Source organism: Motacilla alba, chromosome 2 (genome assembly GCF_015832195.1).
Source record: "Motacilla alba alba isolate MOTALB_02 chromosome 2, Motacilla_alba_V1.0_pri, whole genome shotgun sequence".
Lineage (NCBI taxonomy): Eukaryota > Metazoa > Chordata > Aves > Passeriformes > Motacillidae > Motacilla > Motacilla alba.
The window spans coordinates 14,464,856-14,492,524 of record NC_052017.1 but is presented as its reverse complement, the minus strand read 5'-3'; the positions used below and the strand labels follow the sequence as shown (position 1 = coordinate 14,492,524).

At 37.2% G+C, this 27,669-nt stretch overlaps 1 protein-coding gene across 4 annotated transcripts in view; it reads left to right on the top strand.

Annotated features, from left to right (window-relative positions):
* Nucleotides 1-27,669, top strand: part of ZEB1 (zinc finger E-box binding homeobox 1) — a 121,933-nt gene that overhangs the window by 81,284 nt on the left and 12,980 nt on the right. For all 4 annotated transcript variants that reach the window (XM_038130140.1, XM_038130141.1, XM_038130142.1 and 1 more), the window contains exons 2-5: nucleotides 14,874-15,074; nucleotides 20,167-20,229; nucleotides 21,831-21,992; nucleotides 24,901-25,103. In XM_038130140.1, the coding sequence (XP_037986068.1) occupies nucleotides 14,874-15,074; nucleotides 20,167-20,229; nucleotides 21,831-21,992; nucleotides 24,901-25,103 (629 nt within the window). The remainder of the gene's footprint in view (nucleotides 1-14,873; nucleotides 15,075-20,166; nucleotides 20,230-21,830; nucleotides 21,993-24,900; nucleotides 25,104-27,669) is intronic.

Sequence of the window (27,669 nt, the reverse complement as noted above, 5' to 3'; positions counted from 1 at the left end):
GAAGGGTTAAGAATGAATGCTTTTAGCATTAGCTTATTAGCTGCTGTTCATTCAGCTCACTTTACATTCGTGTTAACATTAAAACATTGACTGAAGAATGTCAAAAAAGCTCTTTTCTTCGTTCCACTGTTTTGTGCCAACACCTAATTTGCCCCTCCAAATAATAATTAAAGATAATATTATATAAATATAAATAATAATTATCTGCAGTCTCCCCTTTTTTTTTTTTTTTAAGATAGCAACAAATGAGTGAAAATTTAGAAATATTTTTGCCTGTGGGTTTTGGGGGGTTTTTTGGTGACTGGAAAATGCAAAATAGTGTAAGGAATAATTCACTTTAGAGTTTATAAAGAAACAAATATGAGGCTGAATGAAGCAAAGCAGCTGAAGGAGTTTCTCCAGAGGTGCAGCAGAGGACAACACGATGGATTTCTGGATTTCTTTCTCTGGATCCTGGTCACATTACAAACCCAATTACTTCAGTTCTGTTCAGTAAGGAAAGCTATTTCTTTCCTGATTCTAAAAATGCTTTCTTGTCCATTGCTTCTTTAAGGTAGAGAAATACTTTAAATTAGGTAAAAGATAAATAAGAATGTTAGAAATCCTGGCACTTGTGTCAATTACGGCCGTTTCTCTCAGTACCTGGTTTGCTCGTGAATTTGACATCTCTCTTGAGAGAAGCAGATTATTTTCTGAAATCATTGAGCAATATACAAATTTTCAGCAGTTGATAGAAACTTCTGTTGCTGGTAGGATTCAGGAATGCAGGAATGAGCTATAAGCAGAGGATTATAAGGCATAAAGGCAAGGGCTGCCTTTTGGAAAGAACCCTGGTGCTTAGGAAGGGAAGAGTAGAAGCCCTCCCTGGGGGTGCCAGCAGCCTCCAGGATTGCAGGAAGGGCAGACAATGGCCCTCTTCCCTTGCTCCACTGCTCTGCCAGTCAGGGAGACTGTTCTAGTGCTCAACTTCCCTCTGGTGAAAAACCTTTTCCTGGTATCCAGCCCAGACGTTCCCCAGCACAGCTCCACACTGTTTCCTTGTGTTCTGTCACTGGTCACAAGAGGGAAGAGATCAGTGCCTGCCCCTTGGCTTCCCCTGGGGAGGATGTTCCTGTCAGTCCCGTCAGTCACTCCCGTCACTCCTGTCAGTCTCTCCTCCAGGCTAACAGACCAAGTGACCTCAGCCACTCCTCATACGGATTCCCCTCCAGACCGTTCACCATCCTTGGAGGCTCTCCTTGGACACCCTCTAGCAGCTCAATGTATTTTTAATATTGTGGCGCCCAAAACTGCACGTAATATCCGAGGGGAGGCCGCCCCAGTGCAGAGCAGAGTAGGACAATGCCCTCCCTTGCCCTGCTGGCCATGCTGTGCCTGACGCCCCCCAGGACAGGGTTGGCCCTGCTGGCTGCCAGGGCACTGCTGGCTCAGGTTCAGCTGCCATGGCCCAGGACCCCCAGGTCCCTTTCTGTGGCACAGCTCTGCAGCCTCTCGTTGCCCAGCTTACTCTGCCACGGAAGTTCAGACAGAGATAATATTGTGTCATCGTGTTATGTCTGCTCTGAAGTTCCTGGCTTTGCAGGGTATTTTCTTATTCCTTAAGACTGTTTTGATAGATAGAGTATCATTCTTCAAGGCTAGCAGTGCTGTTTTCTCAGGCTGTTATTTCACATTTTAAGGGAAACAGTCTGAAACAGTTTGCTAGAATATTAAATAATTTGCTAGCTCATCTAAGTAATTTATATTGAGAACTGAATGAGAATTTTATTTTAAATTTAGACTAATACCTAATTTACTATTCCTTTGTGTTAGAGTGCATATATTAATCTATTTCAGAAAGAGGCTCTTGTACGTGTTTCTCTTCATTCTTGCAGCACTTTCTCGATGCTGATTTGAATCTTCATATCTCTGATGGGGAGCAGCTGTAGTGTCAGTATCAGCATGGCTGTGTAAATCCTGAAAGTTTATTGTGTTCTCATGCCTTCTTTGGGAACCAGTCCTCTCTTGAAGCATGCGCTAACAGTGACTGTGAAATACTGCAATAGATAGATAGTGGTTATTCTTCAACATAGGAGCCAAAGAACTGGTTTGCTCAGTTTTTGGTCAAAACATCTGGGTTTAAGTGCCTTTGCAGCTAGATTCAGTAGCTATATGTGAGTAATTTGTGTGCAGGAATGGAACAGTGTAAATCCAGATTACAGTTTTAAAGAAGTTAACCCCAGCTTTGGAAGCATCTATCATAAATTACTTGATCTGCAGAGAAAAAAACCATCTTGCTAATGTGTGCTGTGGAATACATTCATAGTCTTTTGGAGTATTTTCAAGAGATTAGCATGGCAAAATATGTTTATTTCCTTAATATAGTATAGAAACACCAATTAAGTTTCATTTTGATTTGTATAAATATAAAAATTCGTATTTAAATGTATAAAATCCACTGATGTAAAACTTCCCATTACTATTTTAGCAATGTATATAGTCCTCATGGAATGCATCTTTTGGAAAATTAAATTATTCCTTAAGCTTTAGACTTCCATTTAAACAGGATAAATGAGGCCTTTCATAATCTCATGTAGCCACCTGTTTCAAGAGAACACCAGGGATTGTCTGTCCTTGAAATCCAGTAAAATGCTGTAAATCCATTGCGTGGTTTTTGACCATCTCTCTTTTCATGCTCCTTCACTGCAGTAGATTCCTGAGAATGATAGCTGTTCATTATCTTGCAAAGAGAACAAGCCACACTTAGAATTTAGATGGTTCTTTATTTCCCACTTCACACAAATAAATTATATAAATGGTCAGTGATTTCATATTTTACAAGAATTGAAAATATGTAATGTAAAAATGAGTATTGCGGAAATATAGTAGACAGTTAAAAATTGGAGGGACTTGGATCTTGTCATACCACTCCCAGACAGCAATTTTCTGCTGCCAATGTTTTGGTTGATTACCTGTGAATATAAATGCAAAAATTACATGCAAATCATGTATGAATATGCATAATAAACTCATGTTAGTCAAGGTACAAAGGTATGTGTAGCAAACCAGATCATCCAAATTACATGCTAAGACTATATTAATCTACATTTTGATATTCTAGCATCTCTTTGTAATTTTTATTTTCAAAAAAAAAGGGAATTAGGAATGTTTGCTATAACAATCTGTCATGATAATAACATATAATCACTACAAATTAGTTATCTTGAATCCAAAAGTCAGGACACATATTTTGAAAACTGAAACATAAAACACCATTAAAAGTGCTATATGTGAAATAGGAGTGAAGCCAAAATGTAACATGTCAACTTAATAGACAAATGAAAAAAAGTCCCTTCACCTGTGTCTTAAGTAAGGAACAGCCAGGGGAGTTACTTGAATACTGAAGTGTTTGAACTTACAGTCAGGATAAATAGATGGCCACTGTGCATTTGACAAACTGCCTCTCTCTCAAGAGGTATATTTAAGAAACTACTTGGAGATTAGGAAAAAATGTTGTGAAATATGAAATGAAAATAAATTTCTACTCTTAATAAATGTATTTTGTGAATTCATTAATTTAGATTATATTTATGCAACATGTCTTCAAAATTGCATCATTTATTACTCTATTAATTTAGGAATGAGTAAAGAATTATGTCAGAGCTTCCCAAGGCATGTGATTAATTTCAGTGTTACATGCCAAATATAAAATTTTCGTAATGCTGAAGACTTTTAGTGGCATCTTATGATAGTCATAAAATTTTTGGAACAAGAAAAAATTTCTTTCATAGGCTATTCTTGTGTATAAAATGTGCCATTGGAGTATTATCCTTCTGCTTGTATTTAAGAGGATCTCAAAACTTTAAAGCCAAACTGGTATTCCTGTATTGCAGTGTTTTTATTATCCCTGAAATAAATATTTACTGTCTATAAACCTAAGTAATGATATTATATAAAATAACCAGTATTATGAAATATATATATTCATATAAACATGTCAGCTGTGTCTTCCTGAAGGATTAACCTGGCCTAATGGTATCTGAGTTGATGAGGGATTGGGTAGCATCATGGAGTGGGTTTGGTTACAAGTGATAGCTTCTACTAACACAGCGTTTTATGTAGAATGCTGTGGCTGTAGAAAACGTGGCTGCCAAGTTTTTCGGCATGGATTAATGTAATTATCAAACTGTAATTCAGAATAAGTCTTTAATGTGGATAAATCTGAAGCAACTGTGTTAGAGTTGTGTTCGATTTATGCTGCAGTTGTGACCAGAAATAGGATATTACATTTGTTTAGCAAGTTGGTCAGTATGAGGGAACTTGGACGTAATTTTAGTGTGTGTGGTTTATGAGTGTATGTATCTTACATTTAGTGCCTCCATCTTGCTGGAATCAAATAAGCTCCTCTCACCACATTTTCCCAAATGATTTGAACCCATTGGTATCTAGTGCCAGTTAATGATGAGACAATTTTCTGTGGCTCATCTTTGGTTGGTGGCATTTTTCTGTGTGCAAGGGCTCATTTCTACTGTAATAATAAATCATCTTTTTAAAAGCCTGACTCTGAAAAAGTAATTAACTGTCTTATCTCCTGAATGCATCTCTTAGCTATTTTTTTTTCAATATCTGAGAAGTTTTATAAAGAAAAAATGTCAACTGTTTGGAGTTAAGAGTATTTTGAACATGGAGCAGAGTGGTACAATCACCAGTGGAAAGGTAATTTTTGAAGAGTTAAACAGACTGTGTAATACATGGACATACTTCTTGCTCTCAGCCTTTCATCAGCTTAATTCACTGTTTCCATTTGTTCAGTAATTGGAGGTACTAAAAGATGAAGGTTTCTCAGATATTTATACATCTTACGCTTGATTTTTATGATCACGGTGCTCAGTTGTCTTGGAGGCAGTAAACCCCTGCAGCCTTCAGAATGTGAGGGGCAGCTTTGGGTGTGCAGATTAATTTTTCCAGTCTTCTGAGGAACATGACAAACTGTGCAACTAATACTGGTGACAGAAATCCAAACTTACCAGCATTCACATAGGACATGAGGGAAAGATTTCTACTTTTTTCGTCTTTGGTATAATCAGACAGTGACTGAAATATTACCACCTACCCAGAATTGGTCTCTGCAGTATATATTCAAAAATTCAGATTTTTTTATCATTAATATCAAGATTTTCTATTTAAGCCTGTGCAACTTTATGGGAAAATTGTGTGTTCTTTAGAAAGTGAAAAATGGGCAGAGTGCAGATTTATCAAAAGTTCATGTGTATTACATAGCTAGTCCCACTTTCTGCTTGATATTTATTTTGTCCAAATGCAGTCACAAATATAAATAGTTGTAAAAACTTCAGGGCTGCATAGGAGAAGTTTTGTCACCTATATTGAGTGAACACTATTGTACATCTTCTGCAGCTCCCTGTGGGACAGCATGTGAAATGGGGGAGCCCTGAGAGACAAAAGTGTACAATGGTACACAGCTGCTTCCCTTCTGAGTGTTGAAAGCTGCAGTGACATTTTAGAAAATTTTTTTTTTTAAAAATGTGTAGAGGGGATATGGCTCTTTTTTCACTGCTTCATAAATACTTCACTGTTTTTATAGGTACTTCCTTAAAGTATTAAATTTCCTGTAAGTTTTTGTAAAGCTTCCTGACAGCAGCAGGTGACATGGAATTACACAGAGTTAAGTTCTCATTTGTAGAAACCTTGGCTTGTACAGTGGTGATAACAGGCAAAGGGTACAGTTAATTTTCTCATACACCTTTGGCTGTCTTGTTTTTGAAGGTTAATTTCTTTCTTATGGGACCATTTATAGTTATTTTCAAACCTGTCAGCACCTTGTAGTAAATACAATTTTTCAAATTATGCTGCCACTAAGAATTTTTGTATTTGCACGTAGCATTTACATTAATCCAGAGACTATAAAGAGAGAAAATTTGGGCAATAGTTCTCTTTTACATTAGAAAAATGACCATCATTTGCAAATCCAATAGTCCCTTTGGAAGTCCCTTTGTGCCACTGAAAGACTGAAAGACTTCATTTTGCAAAGCTATAAAGCTTGCATTTTTAACACAGAAAAGCTGCAGAGTACTGAAGAGTCTCAAAGCAACATGGGGAAAATTATATTTAAGTTACTTCACTGTAGGAGCCCTAATAGGAGAAATATTTCAAAAGCATATTATTTTTGTATTACAAAATAGGTAATAGGATATAGGTATTCATTTCCAAATCTAACTTTAGGCTGTCAAACCTGAAAATATGTATGTAAATATGTATCTGTATGTATACATATGTAAACATATGTAAACAAATGTTTCCTCTATTAAGGATTATTTTTGGACCAAGGCTGAACACCTGAAATGCTTGTCTTTGTGTACTTTTTGCTTCTCATCTCTGCACTCATATCAGTTCTGCATACAGCTGAGTTCTCATTTGAGCACTGGAGTTGATTTTTGTCCAGCCTTGGAAGAGCTATACATTTGTATCAAGTCACACTCAGGCATCACTGGTGGCAAAACTTCCACCATGTCTGCCCCACTGGGAAGCCTTGAGCTCGTCCTGCATTTCCAGATAGAACACGACCAAACCGTCCTGTTCCAATGTCATTTTGCATGTAGGACTAAATTACCTGAAAGTGACATGATGATAAGAACAAAGACAACCAACAGAAAGTTTTCTCACTGAGACTGGAATATTTGCCACATTTGCTCCAAGTATCACTTATGTCATCTCAGAGTGTAGTGCCAGAGCTGTAGCCATTAACCTTGATCTGGGGAATTGGTCCTGACTTAGATCATCAGAATTTACTCCAGCCTTTGCCATCAACATTGAGGGTTGGGGTTTATTTTTGTGTCAAATGCTGATGGATTTTAAAACCGTAATTTAAAATTGACAAGCAGAAAAGTTCTGTTTATCATTGATTTTAATGTGTGTTGGGTAAGCCAAGCCAAACATCCAGTGTCCCTCTTGGTAAAGTATTTAGAGCACATTTTTTCTGCAGTCTGCTTGCAAAGCGTTTATTTTAAACTCAAAGTTTCTTTGAGTTGACCTGAAGAGCAAATAATCCAGTGCATGTGTATTGAGGTGATTTATATACCTTAGTGCTTATTACGATTCTTGAATTTTGTGGGTTTTAATGTGTTGGAATATTCAGTCAAAGTGTGTCAAGCTGCATTTGACTGGAATTCAGTTAAGAGGTGTAAAACTATTTTGAAAGAGGTTTTTATGAGTTAAACAAAATTATCAGAAATGTGCTTGGTACATATAAATATTTAGACTTATATTTTTCCAACTATTCATATATTTATATAAACACGTGTGGGAGATGTAAGTTTGATCCCTTCAGGCAGAGGAAGAACTGAATCCAGTTTCCCTGTTCTTGTGTGAGCACACTCACATGTGTGTGTATATCTACACAAATATAAATTAACACAATTCAAGCTTTTATATATAAAAACTAGTTCTGCTCTCCACAGTCATAGCACATATACTGTTCTTAAAAGCAGAATGACTTCTCTGAAAATTGCAAGTATGTTCTTAAATTAAATTTTAAATGGATTGTTTTAGAAACTAATCTCCTGCATGGTTTTTGTTCCTGAATGATTTAATTGAGGGTATAATACAGTTTCTTCATTCTTTGCACATAATGAGATCTCATTGTGCATTTTTACTGAATTCAACAGGCTACCTAATGGAATGTTTTTTGTTGCCTCCACTCTCCTCTGTAATGCTGCTGGCCATCCCAGTGCTACAGGAAATCACCTTGCTGCCTGACGGAGGCAGTGACATGAGTGTGAAGCAGCAAATATTTTAACTAAGGGTTGCTTGTACTTGTTTGGGAAATAATGGCAGCACATAGTCAAGCCAGCAGTACGGCAGGTAAAATTCTAGATGGATAAAAGTGAAGCAGTGTATGTTGAGGAAGGGTCCTGTGATGGGTTCTGACCTGATTGTTACCATTCAGGAATAGCACTTCTGGGTTTACAGATAATAAACCTTTAGTAATGCCAGCTTCATTACATGTGGAAGTCAAGAAAAGACCTAGAAATATGGTTGTTAGAAAAGGAATAGAGAAGAAAACAGTGTGTTGTAGTGCTGCCATTCTAATCCAAGATGAATGCTGAGTGCAGTTCTAGACTATCCCCTCTCCCCTGCTAACACAGTGATGCAGCAGAACAGAAGGTCCTGAGAGGTGCAGCAAAAATGATCAGTGGAAAAACTTTTGTATGGGTAACAAGTGAACAAAGACTCTTCACGTTGTAGGGGAGGGCAGAGCTATGATGTGTATGAAATCCTGTACAGCACAGAACACACGAGGAGGGCACACAATGGGCACCCACTGCCTGTAGTGCAGAGCAGGTTCCAAATCAACAATAAGAAGGAACTTATTCTGCCCACAACATAGAGCTGTGAAACTGATCACCTCAGACTAATGTGGATGCCAAAATTTTGATGAATTCAAGAAGTAAGCTGACAAATCCACAGAAAATTAGCGTCTTAGGTATGAAGACAGCACAAATCATTTAGGAATTCCAGAAGCCAGAAAACTACAAGCAAAGAATTTTAGTAGAAGCGTGAGTTCATGCTTTCTTTTTCCTTAAGCTCTTTCTCACATTTCTGCTTCAGATAGTAGCATGGTTCTGTATATATTATTGCGTGTCAAGTGTATGTATTAAACTGAGAGGAAAAATATGGAAATAACAAAAAGGTCTATGCAGCTTATCAGTGGACAGTTGAAAGTATGGCATTTCATTCAGAAGTAGTAACAGAATCAATAGTATACCCTAAAATTTTAGTATAAAATACTGAATGCTAAATGACTAGGTTTCAGACTTCACAATATATTTTGCTTAAATATTGCAGTAGATCTAAATAATATATAGGAGCAGATTTTCAGGTGGGCTGACAAAGAGTAAATGGTTTCCAAGAGATGATTGTAGGCTGTCAGAGCAGAAATCCATGAACTGGGAATGAACTTCAGAGAGCACAGAAGTTGTTCCAGTCTGTAGAATCAAACCTAACTTTCTAGGAGAATTCATGCATGAGCATTCACAGATTTTTTTTGGAAGAGCATTTAGAAGTAGGATTTCTAAAAGATCAGAATCTCTCACACCTGTTCTACATCCCCTGCCAGTTCAGTGTTGAGATGCTGAGCTCACACAACTCAGATGTGTTGGTTACGTGTTCAACATCTTAAAAAATTCCACGGCGTTTGTGTTAACTCACAAATTCCCAAAAGTTGTGGGGGGTTTTTTGTTCAGTGGAAGTAGGAAGGATTTTTGGGATTAGTATGGAGAGGTGTACAAAAGACAGCTAGTAAGAGTGCTGGACCAGATCCTACCTAAAAGACAGTGACCGTTGTCAAGTATTGAGCAAAAGGTTTTAGCAGGTTCAAAGCAGCCTTCCAGATCCTGGTAATACATGGTAGGCATTTTGTCTTAGTTCTGTGGAATTCTGTTCTCTTTTAAGTGCAGTTCTGTCCTCTTGCCAGATCTCAAATCATTCTGGTGCATGTTCCACCACGTATGTTTTTATCTTGTTGAGTGACATCAACTTGATTGTGTCATTCCTCGTGTTGGGAATGTCATCTTTCATGTCACCTAATGATTCTAAGGGTAGCTTTGGATGGGGTAGTGGTGAACAGGTAACTGGGACAGCTTTTTAAGAAGCTTTCCTTCTATTGCTACCCAGGTGGCAATATTGATAATTGTATTTTTGGGGACTCACCCATTATGTTATGGAAGCAGTGAGTCCTATAGTCTTTCATCACCACAATCTTGGTGTTCACCTTGAATTTCCTGGTTTTACTGAGTTTAAATCAGCAACTAGCAATTTTTTTCTTTTAAATATGTTTGATTTTATTAAATGTATGTATCATAGTTGCCACCTGTATTCAACCAGCAAAATAATATATATCTCTGTTTTAGCTCTTTAATCACTACTTCCATCTGAGCACATTTCTTTTTTTAATTAGAATTGTGCAACATCATACGTCTGCTTTGCATTCAGGACTGTAAAAATCCAGAAAGTGAAGCTCATTTGCTGCAGTTCATTTGGCAGTCATTTGTTCTTAGAGCAAGGAAAATTTCAACTGCAGCTAGTGATTTGTTCTTTAAGAACCAGGATACTGTATCAAGAAAGTTATCAAGAGGAGAAAAAGTAATTATGGTTCATAAAATGTATTTTAATTACAGTTTCATAATTATTTGAGATCTTATATAGTAATGATATAAAAATTTGCTTTATTGAATAAATACTTAGTCTTCAGTGTAATTTATAATATGTTTTTGAGGCTTTATATTAATCTATGAAAGTAAAGCTGAAATTAATAATTAAACTTTAATAATGTAAAATTTTGCTAAAGTGTCATACTTGCAATGAAACAGAATAGACCCATGCGTGTGTCATACATCATACCTGCTTGTCTGGTGACCTGTCTTCAGCTGATTACAGCCATGGCTCATGATCTGTAGCTTTTACAGTTATCTTGATAAGACACCCCTCAGTGGTCTGCTGCTTGTCCCCTGCGGCTGATGGCCGTCTCTGGAGCTGTGGTGGCCGAGGGTGATGTAACCTCTCAAATTGTCCTTGCTTTTCACAGAGCAATGTCTCATCGTGGAGACACTGACTGCTGTTGGTGCCAGATTTCTGTGATTCAGGCTGAATTATTTTATTTAGCTAGTCACTACTTTTAAATGACATTAGCTAAAAGTAAATAGCACTGAAGTCTGAAATACTTGTAGCTTCTTCACTGGGAAGCCATAACTGTTCCAGGCACGGTTTTATGTGTGTTTTATTTTCTGCATGGAATATTTTGCCGAATTAGAAGCCCCTTGAAGTCATCATTTATGTATAGTCAATTTAATTTCTTTCAGAGATTGTAAACAGTTGTCTCTACGTATTGCTTTTGTATTGAATATGCTTCAATCTTTATCCAGAAAGGTTTAATGAAATTTATTCCTCCCAACTTCAGCAGCTACTGTGGCGCCAGGCATTGAACAAGGCTTGTGAGCTTGCTGTCCTCTTCTATCAGTGGTCACTATTCTGAGGGAAGACCAAGGACGAGAGGAGAAAACACACAAAATTGTGTACAGATAGGGAAGGTTTAAATTTGGCTGTAGGACTGAACTGAAGAAAGGAGAGGGGGAGGATGATTACCCCTGGAATTGAATGCCAGATGCCATAGTTCCTGTGAAACATGGAGCCAAAATCTGTCTGAGCAAATGGAGGCAGCAGCTTCCTACTGCCACCCATTCGTCTTGTAGGGTGCCAGGAGCAAATCTGCATTGCTAAAGCTAAGATTTGCAGCCATGAAGGTATCAGTATGGTATAATGTAATGGGATTTTGATTTTAATTTTAATTAGCTAAAAATACAGGGTTTGATTGTTTTTTAACCATTGTTTCCATTATAGAGTGTTAATACATTCTTTGAAATCAAACACTTGACTTTGAAAGCTGTACATTCAAAAAAAGTTGGGAAATGTTGAAATGAAGATTGTTCAAACTGTTTTAATTTGTCTCTTGCATGTATGCATAATGATAAGATCTTTAATTATGTGATCACATAATTTTTTCACAGGAGGAATGATGCCCAGAGACTAAATCAGGGGTGTTTATTAAAGGAAGCTGTTGCCTCCAGAACCCTTGCCTTAATTGCTGGAAAGCAGAGTAATTTAAGTAGAGGGCTGCAGGAATCAAAAGCATTCTCTCCAGGGCGTTTGAAAGCTCCACAGAAAGACTAGATTTTACTTTCTCATTTTGAAAGAGGTTTTATGAGATTCTGGAAGGTCACTTATTTGGAAGTGGTCCCTATATTTCTGGTTGCTGTGGCACATGGGCCAAGGTACCTGGGCTCTGGGCACAGCTGCATTTGGAATGAACACTAGTGTGCTTTGAATGTGTAAAACACTGTATGAATGCAAAGTCTTCTGAAAAGTACAGCCTGAAGTGCCCTGCACTGACGTGGCAATGCCAGGATTGCCAGAAGACTTTTTCTGGGTTTTAAGCAGCCAGGTTCTAATCTGCAAAATGGAGATAGCATCACCCTACTACAGTTCAGTTAATTATATGTTTTGAAGCATTCCTTCTGAATACCATGTAAGGGAATTATATAGAACATAAAATATATAATCATATAATTGTACAATAAATAGTTACAATATATTGCGTGTAAGCATATACTATACATTATAATATGTAATATGGAATCCCATTCTGGCTAACATGCTATAAAGGAAGCTTTGGGAACACTGCTGGCTGAAGGGAATAAGAAGTATGAGCAATCACTTTACAATCTAAACAAATGAGGCACAAGGCTACAAATACTCAGTTCACTCCATAAAACTGAGCATTCCCTTTGTATTTGCTTCACTGCACTAGATGAGGCAAGGATCTTGCAGAGGGAAAGCAGCATGTAATCATTTAGTTAAAGTTATGTGTAGGTATATGAGTGCTTCTGTAATTTTGAGTGCTTGACTTTCTGCTGTGTTTGGTGGTGGGTTGCTTGGCCACCCCAAATGTGCTGAGACCTTCTAGATGCAGCTTTGGCAGATTTATTTTCCCCAAAGCATTCTGGGGAGAGGAAAGAAAAAATGTTAGAACCAGATTTCTTGTTGGCTTTATTGTCTTACCTTTTTGACAACTGATTTTTAATGAAAAAACCTGAAATCCTGAAGATCAGTTGTTCCTTGCTTTTTATAAGGAAGGAGGAGTTTTTAACTCTTGCAGAGTTGGCACTTGAGTATAGTGAGGTTGTATGGAGATGTTTCAAGGTGAAGAGAGCCCTAATGAATATATTATATCTGTAATGTATTTTATGAGGAAAGAAGAAACATTTTTTCTCCATTAGTCTAATTCTTGAAGTCAAACTGCTTGATTGTGGTTTTGTTTTCCATAAAAGCCCTCTAAGTGTAATATAAGGAATACCACTTAATTTCCCAAACTAAACAGGAATTTATTTTTTAAAAATAAAGTATTCATTATCCACATCTGAACTTATCCCTATAAATGTTGATCCCTTCTCTTAATTATCTCTTTTATGTGTGGTGAATGTAAATACGTTGCTATTTTATGTTAATAATACTCTACATCTAAGCCTCAGAGTAAAACCCAATCAAAAGAAAAGGCTAAAATTATTTTCCACTTCCTCTTGTTTTATGTCTGTTCTCATACTTTTTTAAAGTTTTGTTTACCATTTCTCAAGAGAATAAATTCATAAATCTTGTCTGCTTTGGTGAGGGAATTTGTCTCCTATATTTGTATGTCTTCTATATCACACAGTATTATAGCATCACTTACAGTAGCTATTGTACTTTGCAAAATCAGTTAGAGGATATTAAGTGAATATCAATTTATCAATTGAAATTGACCAGATACTAGTTTTTAGGCAATTTGCTTAAATTTGCTGTTTTAGATGTCAATACCATGATTAGTGGGGAGTTACTACATTTTTCAAATAGCAGTATGTAAAATATGGAAACATTGAATGATTGTTTTAAATTGAAAAGGCTCTTTTGTCATTCTCATACATGTTTTAGATAAGACATTTTTCTCCTGAATTGGAAGGAAATGAGATAGTAGCCTATCTGTTCATAATGTTACTCACTTTTCCTGGTTACATGCATTTTCAAATGACTAAAATATCTACTTTAAAAAAAAAAACCAGGAGCTAACTTCAGAAGAGCAGGAGAGTCTGGTTTGCTATTTATCTACTTTAATAGGCAGTATTTCACATGAAAGAATCAGTCTGGCTTCTTGTGAACAGTGACAGGATGCAGGTATCATAAAGTACCATGATTATGTGCCTCCCAGGTATAGTTCTGATAACCATTGAAGGAGTGCCGCAGCCAAGTCTTGTTGGTTTATCCATCTGTAAATTTATTCTCTTTCTTAGACTTTATTTTGAAGCATTTTAGTAAGAAGTTCAAATTTGGCAGTGAAGAAATAATACCAATGTAGATCTGTTTCATAGTTTAACTTCAGTGTGAGTAACAAGACATTTAAACAGATTGTGAAAGTAATTTTTTCTTAATACAGTTTACTTACAGTTCCTTACATTTTAAGCTGAAATGACTGTAACTGATCTTTTGTGCCTACAAATGAAGACTGTTTTAATAATAATCTGCTCACATGTGACAGAAACATGTATACTGTCATGTAATCCTTTGTCCAAAGACTCTTTCAATATGTTCTCCAGGCTAAGAAAGTAGAGTTACTACCTTTTCATGGTTACTGGGCAAATGTTACGTGAGATTCCCTATCTAAGTGATATCTGTGATTTTCCCTTTCACATTCACCCTGCTGAGTCTTTAATGGGTGTAACTACAAGAGCATTTTAGCTTGGATCAGGAGCACTTAAGCCATTCTGAATTCAATCTCATTATTGTTCCCACTTGTTTCCCCGTGATTCCCGCAGCTGGAGCGTGGGGTGCCATTGGATACAGGAGGAGGCAGTGGGAAGCTGGGCTGGGGGAGCACACAGTGTGTTCCTGCAGGAAAGGGCTGGCTCCATGAGACCCCGAGAGCAGCTGGGCTGCCTTCTCTGAAGGGTGCTCGGCCTGGGGCCACGGGATCTTCAGTGACATAATAATCAAAACTGAGACATTTGGCAGTGCTGACATCCACATTGGAGTGATCCAGTTGGAATTCTGTTACTCCACTGTGGCTCCAACTCTGGAGCTACCCACTGCCTTCTGTAGTGCAGCCTTCTATTGGGTGTGCACAGTGAGAGGTGGTGGGAGCCCAGGGGCTGCCAGGTGCTCCTTGTGTGCCAACATTGTGGCCAAGCTGCTCAGAAGGCAGTGCCGTCCCCATGGGGCGGGAGGCAGTAATAATGTGACCCCATGCCGTCAGTTAAGAGTGTGTTGATCAGTACTTTGTTTTTGTGTCTCCACAGTCACCAATTATAACAATGTGGTAGAAGCAAACTCAGACTCAGATGATGAAGATAAATTGCATATAGTGGAAGAGGAAAGCGTAACGGATGCAGCAGACTGTGATGCTGGTGTGCCAGAAGATGACTTGCCAACGGACCATATAGTGTTACCAGAAAACAGTGAAAGAGAAGCCAGTACAAACACTTGTTGGGAAGATGAAGGTATGTTCATTTCTACTGATGATACTATGAAAAGAAAGTTTTCTAAAATGAAGATTCAATAGAACTTTCTTTGGTCCCTTTATTACTGAAATAACATTTAAGATTCACAATCAAAAAAGAGGTTTTATAACATATTTATTATACCATACTTTATGTTCTTCATTTATTATTTGAAGCAGATTCAGAGGTGCATTAATTCTGTTGGCATTGTTTAGCAGGAGCTTCCAGACTGTAGATGCAGCATTCCAAAGGCTGATTAAAGACTACTTACTTGATCTTGGTTTTTTCAAGTCTTTGCCTGGCAGGTCTCTGCCAGAGCTCCTTGTAAGGTTCAGGATTGGCTCACGTTGGGGAGTAAGCAGTAAAAAAAAACATGAAAAAAACCAGTCAGGTGTTAATTTCTTTCTTTTTCCTTGTAAAACACAGGCAGAAAAAATAATTTTTAGATTATTAGTTTTAGAATTGGCTATGTAAGTAATAATGAATCATTATTTTGAAAATACTGGAAGGAGGTAAGTGTTGCACATATTCTGCAGCAGGTTTAGAAGCTGAAAATTTTGAACAGACAGGAAATGGGCCTTTTTTTACTGTGGAATCAGATACTGAGTTTCATAATATCACACAGCATGCTTACTTCTGAGCCAAATTGGGATAAATGCATAAATTAGTGGAATTTACTGTGGAATTTGGCCTTAATGCCCTGAAAGATACAGAATGTTTTTCAGCATATCTGAACTCCAGCCACAATTCCTAGCATCCACCTTTTAACACTGGTGGTTTAATACACGGTGCATGACCTCACATCTAAATAAACGGAAAGCAGTCAGATGGCCCCAACTGCAGTCCAGCTGAGAGAGAGCAGCTGAGAGTTCAAAGAATAGCATCAGCTCAGCCTGTTTTTACATAGCTGCTACTGCCAAGATATGCTGTGCTGGGAAATGAGTATTTTGGAGCTAAATTATTAGGTAGGTAATTTTCTTAGTTCTCCTGTAGTGTCTTTGCTCTCCTGCAAGCTTCAGAAATTGTGGTTACATTAAAGTGGGCTCTGGGTAGGCTTGAACCCTTCAAGCACAGGTGTAGGAAATCTGAAAAGGGGAAGGAAGAAGAACACTGGCTCACAGACATTTGGGATCAAGACCTCTTGGACTGGATGTTTTTTGGAGATGTACCCATCACACAGCATCTCAGGCAGTTTTCTGGGGATTTTCAGGGCTCTAGATATGTGATGCCATCTTTTTTGATTCCTTATGTCAAACGAACCATTTTCAACCTTTAAAAATTTCTTTGCTAAAAGTCTAACTTCTCTTTAATTTTAAATTCTACTGTGGTTGTAGATTTGCAATGTAAGCAATGTTTCTCTGCTTTGGAGTTTGCTAATGAAGACAGAATTTCATTGGTAGCCAGACAAAAGATTAATCAATTGTCGTACAAGCTTGCTCAACAACCACAAATTTATTCTGTAAAAATTATGTATTCTGAAGCCTCTTTTGTCGCAGTCTGGAAGGGTTTTTTAATTTGCTAATAGGGTTTTTTTAAATAAATAGTTGAAATTTCTGGCAATGGCTATATGAGAAAAGTGAGGCTACATTAGGTTTTATGGAGCTTTGATTTGCTAGGGTAGAATACTGTTTACTCTTTTGATAGCTTTCCTAGAAGGAAAGGTATGAGCTGAAAATCACATCAGTCTTGGCTGCATGTTAGAAATACGAAGAGAGAGGTACTGAATAGACGATCTCTCACGCACATGGCAATGTACTGGGGTAGATGGCGTGCAACTATCTTCAGGACTGGTGATTATCTTTAGAAAAATATACAGCAGTTTTAGTAAGTTGTGTTTCATCAGTAAAGAAGTACTCAGTAGTTCTGGGTTTAGCTGAACTTGACAGAATGAGTTTTTTGCATATTTATTCTGTTCATGAATTGCCCAGAATAGAAACAACACACATAACATTTCTGTATCAGATTAGTTTCCTTCCGTTTCCAGTCATTCTAACTGAATTTCTAAAAGACCCTAGGAACAGGTGTTTTAAATATAAGGTGTGTTTCTCAAGAGGTTTAACTGAAACAGTCCTACGGGTTTAAAAAAGTGAACCACGTGTATCCTGTACATGTTGTTGACAGTGTGCCAGCATTCATGTGTGCAATGATTCTCTAATATGATTTTCCTTTGCTTTAGTTAGAAGTAAAATCTATGCTACAATTAAAAGAAAAAAAAAAAAAGCAGGAGTTAAACTTATTGTATTAATGCTCTTAAAAGAGCATTATTATGTACTATAAGTATTTAGCAAACCTGGAGGTCTCAAGACTGGAACTAAGATATCTTTGAAAAAAAATATAAATATGTTTTATGTTTATGTGCTTTCTGGAATTCGAAAATTCCTTTAAGTCATGAAATTTTAGGTTGAGCCTATATGCTCAAAAGTGTGTGCTGGCATTTGGTGGGTTGTGTGTGGCATGGTTTTGATCAAAAAGCAAACAACCAGTCAATACTGCAAGCTGTAAATAGTGCTTGCTACATGAATGTCAGAAAATTAGCTCTGAAGAATTTAAATTGAAAACTCTCTTGATGGGCTTTGGAATTTATTTCCTTCTCTGCAGATAAAGACTGCAGTGGAAATTTCAGTGAAGTTTGTCTTTCTGCCTACGGCCAAAATTTCCACTTTGCTAGTGGTTTCAATATGATCAGTTATCTTAGCCAAGCAGAGATCTTTACTGTCAGCCAATGTCAGTAGTTGTCAGGCATGTTTGCTGCTAGTTAACACTGTTCCCTGTCATCTGAAAATCATCAGCATTTAACCCTGGGAAGCCCCACTGTGTCTCTTAGCAGCAGTGATGAGATGTAGAAGCCCAAGAACTTGTTTTACAGCTATCTGGTATGTCCAGCTGCAATACCAGGATGGATCTTCATGACCTAGATGCTATTTGTGGAGACCTCTATTTAAGCTGCCATTTAGCAGGTAGCTTGAATTTCCTCTGGAACTCAGAGCTGTGACTTCTGCTTGGTGGAACAGTGTCTTAAGGTCTGTTCCCCCATCATCACATCCCACATCATATCCCATTCTGTTGTTTCCCAGCTGTGTGATAACTGGGCTTCTGAGGGCACAATTGCAATGTTGTCTTTATTTGTGGACCATACATAGCTATAAAGATGTATATCTACTTAATATTTTTCAAATTAATAATTATTCCTACAGCATTTCCCTGTGGAAAAGGGTTTCTCCCTGTCTTATATCCTACTTTTAGCTATTGGAAAGAGACAGTACCAAACAGAGGTTAGGATTATTTGAATTGAGAGTTTAACTTCTCTATATTAATCTATAATTCCATAAATTCCTTGACGTTCTCTTGGGAAGCATAACTTTTATTTGTCCTGAAGCCAGTGGAATTTACTGGAGACCCTGTAATTTAAATTTCCAGAGTAATAACTTACTGATTGATATTCCCCCCTTCATGTAGATCCTATTTTATAATGGAGAAAAATCACAACCATCAAAAACCCTCCTTAAAGGAAAACAGTGGGTTTGTATTGTGTTTGATTTTAAGAAATTGAATTTTGGGTTTAAATTTGCTTTGTGTCCAGTCATCCATCTTTCCGACTCTGAACCAAGTCTGGTACCATGACCCAAAATGTGAGGGTTTTTTTAGATGTCAGTTGAAGTTAAGGTAAGATTTGAGAGTTGCAGTTTCCTTTTAAACACATGTCTTGTTTAAAGTAAGAAACGTGTTTGAATTGCCACTATTTGCAGATACCTTGGGTCTGTGGGCTTTGGTCAAAGTAGGCAGAACTAAGATTTTCCTTTGAGGAAGCTGGTATTATTTGAGAACTTAAAAGTTCTCCTAGGATTTATCATCTTCCTTCCATAAAGGAGAAATTGGCTTCTGTAATTAAAAAGTTGGCATGTTCTGGGCTTTTGACTTGCAAACCTAAAGGATTTTTTCCTGCACTGAAGTAAAGTGAAGTAAGATAAATAGAAGTATAAGTAATAGAAGTGTAACAGTTGCCATTTCAGGTCAGAGCAGCTGTGTGCTCTAACCTTCGGCATCACCTAGAAGGCATTTTCTAGAGTGTAGGTCTGAAGCATCCAAGGTTTCCGTAATGAAACTATGAAATAACACTTCATTTTCACATCCATTGGCATAGCATAGTACTGATAAAGAGCAAACCAAGCAATGTAGCTCTGCTGTGTACTCCTGCCATGAGCCAGGTACCAACAGAAATGTGGTGTGCAGTGGCTTTTCCTGTGGGAGCTTCCCAGTCCGTGCTAACCAATGAACCAAAGTTAAGAACAACTTGGCTGTTTATTGATTTGCACCAACAACCTGTTGGTGCAAATTAGAATTAAAACTTCCATGCTGCATCCTTGAGGGCTGCAGCTCAGCAGAGCTGGCAGAGCTGGGGCAGCAGGTTGGCTCTGCAGCACTGGTTCTGCAGACTCATACTGAGTATTGGAATCGATACGTGAAGCATATCTGCAGTGCACAGTTGTTCTGAAGGGAGAGCATGTGTTTAAAATCCCTTTTTTTTTTGTTTAATTTTTTAAGGCAATCACAGCCTTAAGTGGTTTCCAGATAATTTGCAAGAAAGAGAACACATTAGGTTGCTGTTTGCAGGCATTACCAGCAAATTATCAATCATTTCTGAAAACCGCTAATTGGAGAAAATAACATAACTGCGTTTGTTTTATGATGCTCTGATTTCTGGAAATAATATTCCAGGGTATCAGATGGCTGCATTTGTAGATGGGGTCGCTTAAGTGGCTGACTCTCTATTTGCTGGTGAAACACACTGTCCATGGCTTTACCTCTCTTCGCATAATGGTCAGTGTTTAGTACTGCTTCCTTTTTAGGTTTGGTTTTCTTAAGTATGAAATATCTTTGTGGTTCAACTGATCACACACTGCTGAAATAATGTGCCCTCATATTTTTGAAAGAACATTGTGTTTAAATGCACTTCCAAACAATACAGAAATGGAAAGCGCGGATGAAGAAATAATTCAAATATATTAAGTTGTTGGTGTGCATTTGGCTTTTGTTGTTGTTTTGTAGGGGTTTTTTTAAATATTCATTCTTTTTGTGAAATGTGCTATTTCAGCTGGAAAAGAAAGAAAGGAAATCCTGGGGCCTGACGCTCAGACAGATGAAATTGGATGTACAGGTATTTCTTTGTTAATCTGAGTCCCTTATTCATAAAGTGCTATTGAATTTTGGTTAGGTGAGTATCATTCCAAAAGCTTTGGAATTCTCCCACCTCTATAAAAGTGCTTTGCTTTTCCATGCTAGAGGTCTTAAAGTGTAAATCTGTTTTAGCTGAGGAAAAAAGTCTAGGCATCTTTTGGTGTCCAAGGTCTGGAGGTGTAGGTGACCAGTGACACAGAGCAGCCCTCCCTGCCGAGGACTGACCATACACCACATCTCCAAAGGGCAAAACAAGGAATAGCAATGATCTGACATGTAGGGTCAACAGGTAGTGTTTTAAACTATGAAGAAATATAAAAAAATAGACCTAAGCTAATACTATATTTTATTATCCACTCCTCTGGACTGATTATACAGAAGGCAAAATGAAATATGTACTTCGATTTCAGACTGAAACAAAAACAGATGGTTTGTTATTTTTTCCATTTCTCTGCTTGATGGAAGATTAATATACACCCCATCCAACTTCTTAAAAGTTTGTGGGGGGTTTATTTAATGCCCTTACTAGATAGGTAGATAATATCAGAGTAAGTCTTATTTAAAAGCAAACCCACATCTAAACACATTGATATGTTCTAAACTCTAGATTCATTCTTTTCAGTTCCTATAAAGTCAGTTCTTGCCACATAAGTACGGAGAGCTGCATTATTCATTGCATTACAGTCTACATGTGAGAGACTGCCTCATGTCATAAAAAGATTGTGTCAAATTGTAAATTGAGTATGTGACTTCACACTGAGAGATGAATCATAAAACTTCTCTTTCCTATTAAAAATATACCTCACATTAATAGTGGAGCACATCTGTAATGATTTAGGGTGCTGTAGGCCGAGCTTTCACAAAATAGTCCACCATGGTAAAAATAAGCTCTATGAACAATGTATTTAGGCAAATACTTGGGATCAAATATGTATCATACAACCATTAGGTAAACAATTTAATTTATTATTTGCTAATTTTGCAATACAGTTGTTCATTGGGTTTTTCTCTCAAGTTTTTTAAATGGGAAATGTTGAAGGTTGTTAACTAGATCTGAAGCCTTTTGGTGGCCATTTTCAACACCACAGAACAGGCCAGTCAGAGTTCAAGTTTGCTGCATTTAATCTGGCCAGGTTTTTACTGAGTTCAAATATCTTCTGAGTTTGTGCTAATGAACAGCTATAAATAACATTAAAAATTGTGTCTTGAAGGCAACAAATATACTTTTGCAAACACAGGAGCCAAGATGGTAAACAGGCCTTCCAACTACAAGGCCTAAATCATAATTAATGTTGCATTTAAGATTTTTAGGGAAATTGAGAAGAACAGCTAAATCTGAAATGATAAAATGCACTGAGTTAGGCAAACTGTGTTTAGTCAAGTTTTTAAATATCATTATGCTACCAGTTCTTCCAAAACGAGGCATAATCTGGCATCTTAAAGGACTTGAGCTATGCTAGTGTCTGTAAAGAGTATTTAAATACTTGGCTAGAAGGAGATTTGGCAATGTGAATTACTGAATCCCATTTATGTTCTTTTTAAACTTCATTTTGTATCTTGTGTCTTGTTTTTCACACTTAGTAAAAGAAGATGAATGTGATTCTGATGCAGAGAATGAGCAAAACCATGACCCTAATGTTGAAGAATTCCTTCAACAAGAAGATACAGCTGTTATCTACCCTGAAGCACCTGAGGAGGACCAGAGACAAGGCACGCCAGAAGCTAGTGGTCAGGATGAAAATGGTAAATATGTCATCAGTTCAGTTCTTATGAAATCACTTGCACTCACTCCTTGACCCAGAACTTCTGCTGTGCTTAAGAAGACAGCAGTGCATATACATGCAACTGTAGAGGAAAAAAATCTTAGTTAAATAATTATAAGAGGATAGGATCATCACACAAAAAACATTGCCACTTGATTTTGTAAACAAGACATGGACTGGGATTCACTTGTATGAGTACCTAAATGATAACCTAGTCATCGAAGAGAAAAGTTCATGCTTTCATAAATCCATTCAACATTCTTATATGAAAGAACAGAATAAACATTTATTAAATAAAATAGAAGTAAAGCAAAATAGTACAATTTTGTATAAGAATAACTTAAGGAGAGTTATAACATATTTCTTTCCTTTTTTATATTTCTAAACAAAGCTCCCAATAGGACCTATTAGATAGAATTTCTTTTACTGGGTAGCCAGTCTATAACAGGCTTTTGGGTTTTTTTGCCTGAAAGGACAGCAGCAGAGAATAAAGAAGCATAGTTCATACAAAAATGTTTATGTGAAAACAATAATGACCTGTTGTTATTTTTAAGTAGATAAAGTTTTTTTTCCTCTGAAGAAGTTTCATGCTTAAGGTGTTCTGTGTGAGGAGAGGTTACACTTTGTTGATTTCTTCATAATGAAATATTTGAAGATGAATGCTGTTGAGATTGGTTTTGCATTCTGTGTGTTTTCTCAAGTGTTCAGCTTAGATAGCTTGTGTCAATTGGAGTATTTCTGATTTTTCAAGAAAAAGTAACAGGCTACATAAATGGTTAGGAGTTGTGTTCTAGTTGTTTTAAGAAATGAATATAACTGAGCAGAGAGATGTCATTGTAGCTGTAATACTGTACTGGAGTCTGAAGGAGAGCAGTGAAAGATATAAAGATAACTTTTTTGTTCTGCTCCTCCAGAGATTTTATGCTATTACAGATTTTACTTTAAAAAGTGCATTCATTAATTTAATATTTTAATATATGGTTGCAGTGGCACATATTGTCAAGTTAGTTTTACAGACTTGTCATATGATTTCCATGTAATCATTAAAAATACACATTTGTATTAATCATTTAAATTGGACCTATCCCAGTAACTTTACTGAGAAGTATTGTGAAGATCACAATGCTGAATAATAGTGTTTAGTGTTTTAATCATTTTGGAACAGAAAATGCCAAAACTATAGTGACATTTGGTAAAGATGGATGCTTCCAAACTGGGAAAGTAGACAAGAGAAGTGACAGAATCAGAGTTTTTTGTGATTTTGGGAAACTGTTTTTGTTTCTCAATTTCCTCCAATGGAAATAGAATTTAAGTTAACATACTTTTGACATTTCCACGGAGTTGTATTTGTGCTGAAACGGAGTATTCTTTATGTCAAATTAGTTGAATTATACATGGTAAAAAGAGAATTGAAAGGAAGTATACTTGGTCTACACATGTGGGGATGGCTTTGTTTTTGGACAAGTCAGCTAAACCAGGAAAAGTGGAAATGGATAGAACAACAAAAAATCCCTGGGGGTAGGGGTTATTTTGATTGTTACTATTACAAGTGTAAGTGAACCTTTGTGACAGAAAAAGTGGTGATTTTTAGTAACCAGGAAAAGTGGTCTGATTGCTTTTCACTGTTGCAAGATCAGTGGCACATTCAGTGAAAATTAAGTTAGTAAATTCCACACAAACAGAATGAATTGCTGCTTCATAGAACATGCTATCAATCTGTGGTGGTAACTGCTGGAAGAGGTCATGAAGGTAAATAATTCAGAAGTACTTTCTAAAGTACTGGTTCATTTAATGAGCATTAATAATTCTTACAGTTCTGAAACTTAAAATGACAGCGTGTACAAATGTGCCCCTTTTGCGTCAGAGCATAAAATGTTAATCAATAAAGACCTTCCACCTTTCTCATGCTCAGCACAGTGCATAGGTGCTTCCTTGCAACATTTGCTTCCTGTTTGACTTGAAGCAAGGAAGAATAGCCTGGTCATTGGAGGATACCACAGCTGTAAATTGATGTTTTGATCAAATACAGCAAACCCTACATTTATTTGAACATACTTTTATTGATAAATTTATAAAGAAGTATTTTTTTCAGTCCTTTAAAAAATTAATTTTTCAAGGATAGAAAGAGTTACTATGTGGAGGGCTAAACGTATGCTGGTAAGAAGGAATGGAGCTAAAACTTCCTAAATGGTGACTTCTTGAAATAGACATGTGAAATTAATTTAGCTTCAATCTGGCTTCACTTTTCCCTGTACTAATACAGAAGTACTTTATGAAAGCCAGCAAAATAGATTCCATGGACCATGTTAGACTCATATATATGGCCACACATTTGATCTCTCTACTTTCTGTCCTGCAGACAGTATATCCTACTAACACATATCTGTGAATCATAGAATGGTTTGGGTTGGACAGGACTTTTAAAGGTCATCAAGGTCCAACCCCCTGAAATGAGCTGGGACATCTTCAGCTTTATCATGTTGCTCAGAACCTTGTCCAAGCCGGTCCTGAATGTTTCCAGGAATGGGACATTTGCCACCCCTCTAGGCATCCTGTTGAAGTATTTACCACCCTTGTAATGAAAAATGTCTTCTTTATATCTAGTCTCCATCTACTCTCTTTTGGTTTAAAACCATTCCTCCTTGTCCTATCAGCATATTGTGCTGGCTCTCTCCAAGGTATATTGGGGGAACTGTACCATAGTATGGGAGGTTACATAATACCTGTGGAAAAAAATCTAAATTATAACTAGTCCTTCTCTAAAACAAATGGACCTTCCAGCAGCTGCATGTTTTCTTACTAATAGGTGTAAATGTAAAGCCTGTTTGTTGCTGGTAGTAAGTTTGGAACTTGTTTATTTAGTGTGGTGCATTGTGTGCCCTGTGTAGGAACTCCTGACGCGTTTTCCCAGCTGCTCACGTGCCCGTACTGCGATCGAGGGTACAAGCGTTTCACCTCTCTGAAGGAACACATCAAATACCGCCATGAGAAGAACGAAGATAACTTCAGCTGCTCCTTGTGCAGTTACACCTTCGCGTACAGAACGCAGCTCGACCGCCACATGACATCACACAAATCAGGAAGAGACCCAGTAAGTGGCATTTGAACCGAGGGCTATTGTCCTCTGTAGCAACGCTGTGGTTTGTTATGTGGGCAGAAATGTGCAGAGCAGGTAAACTGTTCAGAACAGATCAGCTGTGTGCTCATGGTCCAGTCCCAGAGAACACACTCAAGCTTGCTGCTCAAGTCAGGCTTTTTCTGTAGCTGTCAAATGTTGAGATCTCAATTCCTGTTTTCATTCATCTAGGCAGTAGGGTTGTTTTCAGAAGTGCTTTATTACATTTATAGGTAATTTGTTGGTTTTCCCTGTTCATTGGCTACCATTGCATAAAAATTATGACTTAAATCTAATTTCAAGCCTTTAATGAAACATTTCCTTTTTTTTGTTTTCATAAGTCCTGTTTGAATAATTCACAATTTACTGTAGCATTTTTACCCTTAAGAAACAAATCATTGTGTTGCTTCAGCTGTGAGGTGCAGTTTTTAAATGCAATTCATGCTGTAAGACAATATACAAATAGTGTTTAAAATATGATGTTAAATACGGTGCTAAGTACTAAGTTAAGCAACAGAAGAGGCTAAAGATGTTATGAGCTTGTTTTCTCTGCTTCATGGGCTGACCTGAGGGCATGGGTCCCTGGAATGTCTTCCATGAGTTAACCATCTGATCATTACAGAAGATCCTGAGTCTCTGTTCTCCTGTCCCTGTTTTTCTTTTCTTTTTTTATCCCCACAATGTCCCATCATCCCTCCCCAGCACATGCTTATCAGAGGCGCTCTGAGGCTCAGGATCCAACTGAAACAGTCAGGAATTATCCAGAGGAAAAAAATACAGACTTTTTCCACCACCAAGTTAAAGAGGCTTGGAGATGTTTCCTTCAGAGGACAGATTAGAAAGATTCATACCCTCCAGAAATGAAACAGGAGACAAATATAACAGAAAAATGCAAAACTGAATGTAAAAGTAAAGGTACTTCCAACATTTCTGGTAGCACCAAACCAACAGGCTGTAGCTGAGAGTAAAGGAAGGTCCTTTACTTAAGGAAACCAGAGTAAAGGAGATGCTTTTTTACACATTGGCTGTTAACCTCCATCCTACAAAGTATCACCAAGTCCAACAATTTAACAGGGTTAAAAATTTATTATACATTTTTATACATGAGTGTTCACATTCACAGATCAATCAAATTGGTACAAAAAGTATCAGCCATCCTGCTGCAAGGATTTTATTATCTCACAAGCTTTGGAGTAACTCTGGCGTGGCAGTTCTTTTTTACACAAATATGCTTCCCATGAGCAATTAATTTCTGTTTCGCTTCCTTTTTGGTTTGGCTTGCACTTTAAAAGTTACTTTCATCTTACATACATCTTATATTTCTAGCTATAAAATCTATGAATGCTATTTATATAATGCTTTTCTTGTGGGCTACCACATTTGTTTTTAGTCTTTTCAGTTACAAGCCTAAAACCGTAAGAATAAAGTGGTTAGGGGAGACAGAAGCCATACTTGCATGCAGTTTGAATGAAAAAATAAAAAAAACTAAGTGAGTGAACACTCAGAAGAATTGCTAGAAAGGGTAGCATGTATTCCCACAAAAATATTTTAGTGCATTTATACTTTTGAAGGCACAATTGTATTTGATTAATGTTATTTCTCTGAAGTATCTGGAACTCAGTATTACACCGTTCAAGCGTGTTCTTTTCTCTCAAGCCATAGCCAGAATTAAAACTACAATGGTTTAGATACTTGGTAAATTTGAAATACTTGCTTGTTTATGTTATTATTGCAAAGTTGTCATGTCTTCAAAATTGGCTGCGTGCACATGATTACATCATGTGTGTAATGGAATCTTTTGTCATTAGTAAAGTATAGGCTTCCTGGCTGTGGATCTTAAAACAGCTGCATGTTTAAAACTTGATGTCTTATTCTTAAAGAACTTCACCTGACCATAGATTATTTGGATAACTTTGTTAGCTGGTAGTGTCCATCATGTGACAATTTTATAATTGTTCTGTACAAAGAAGCAATGAGCAAAGATAAAATCTACCTTAGTGAAAGCAGTGGAAGGGGTACCTGCACACTGGGCCTCCTTCTGAGCCAGGGGAAGATATGGAAAACTTCTACTCCTGCTTCAGCAGAGAGCTGAGAGCCATCCTGCACCTTCTTCTTCTTCCTCCCTCCTCCCCCTGCTCCTCACAGCACCCTTGGCACACACATCTTGGCACCACTAACAGTTGGTAGGAGGTGATGCTGTATATGTCGTCTGCCTTCATATGTGAAGCACCAAAAGAGATGTTGAAGTTTGAAAAAGTGCTTCTTATATTTGTCTTAATTTTTTTTCTCATCAATTTATGAAGCACCTATGAAGTAGGTAGTCTTTCAGAATTTCTCAGTGTCATGCATGCTGCTGAGAAATGACAGTTCTTGGAAACCACAGTCAAACCATCTGTGAAAAACCCCTGATATACATGTAATTTCTGTCTTCCAAATAACTTTGGAGGATTCTCATTAATTGGTTTTGTTCTCTGGTGTGAGAGGGGTTGGCTTCAGTCCTAAGCACAGTAGGCATTTGTTGCAGGGATGTATTAGTGGCTAG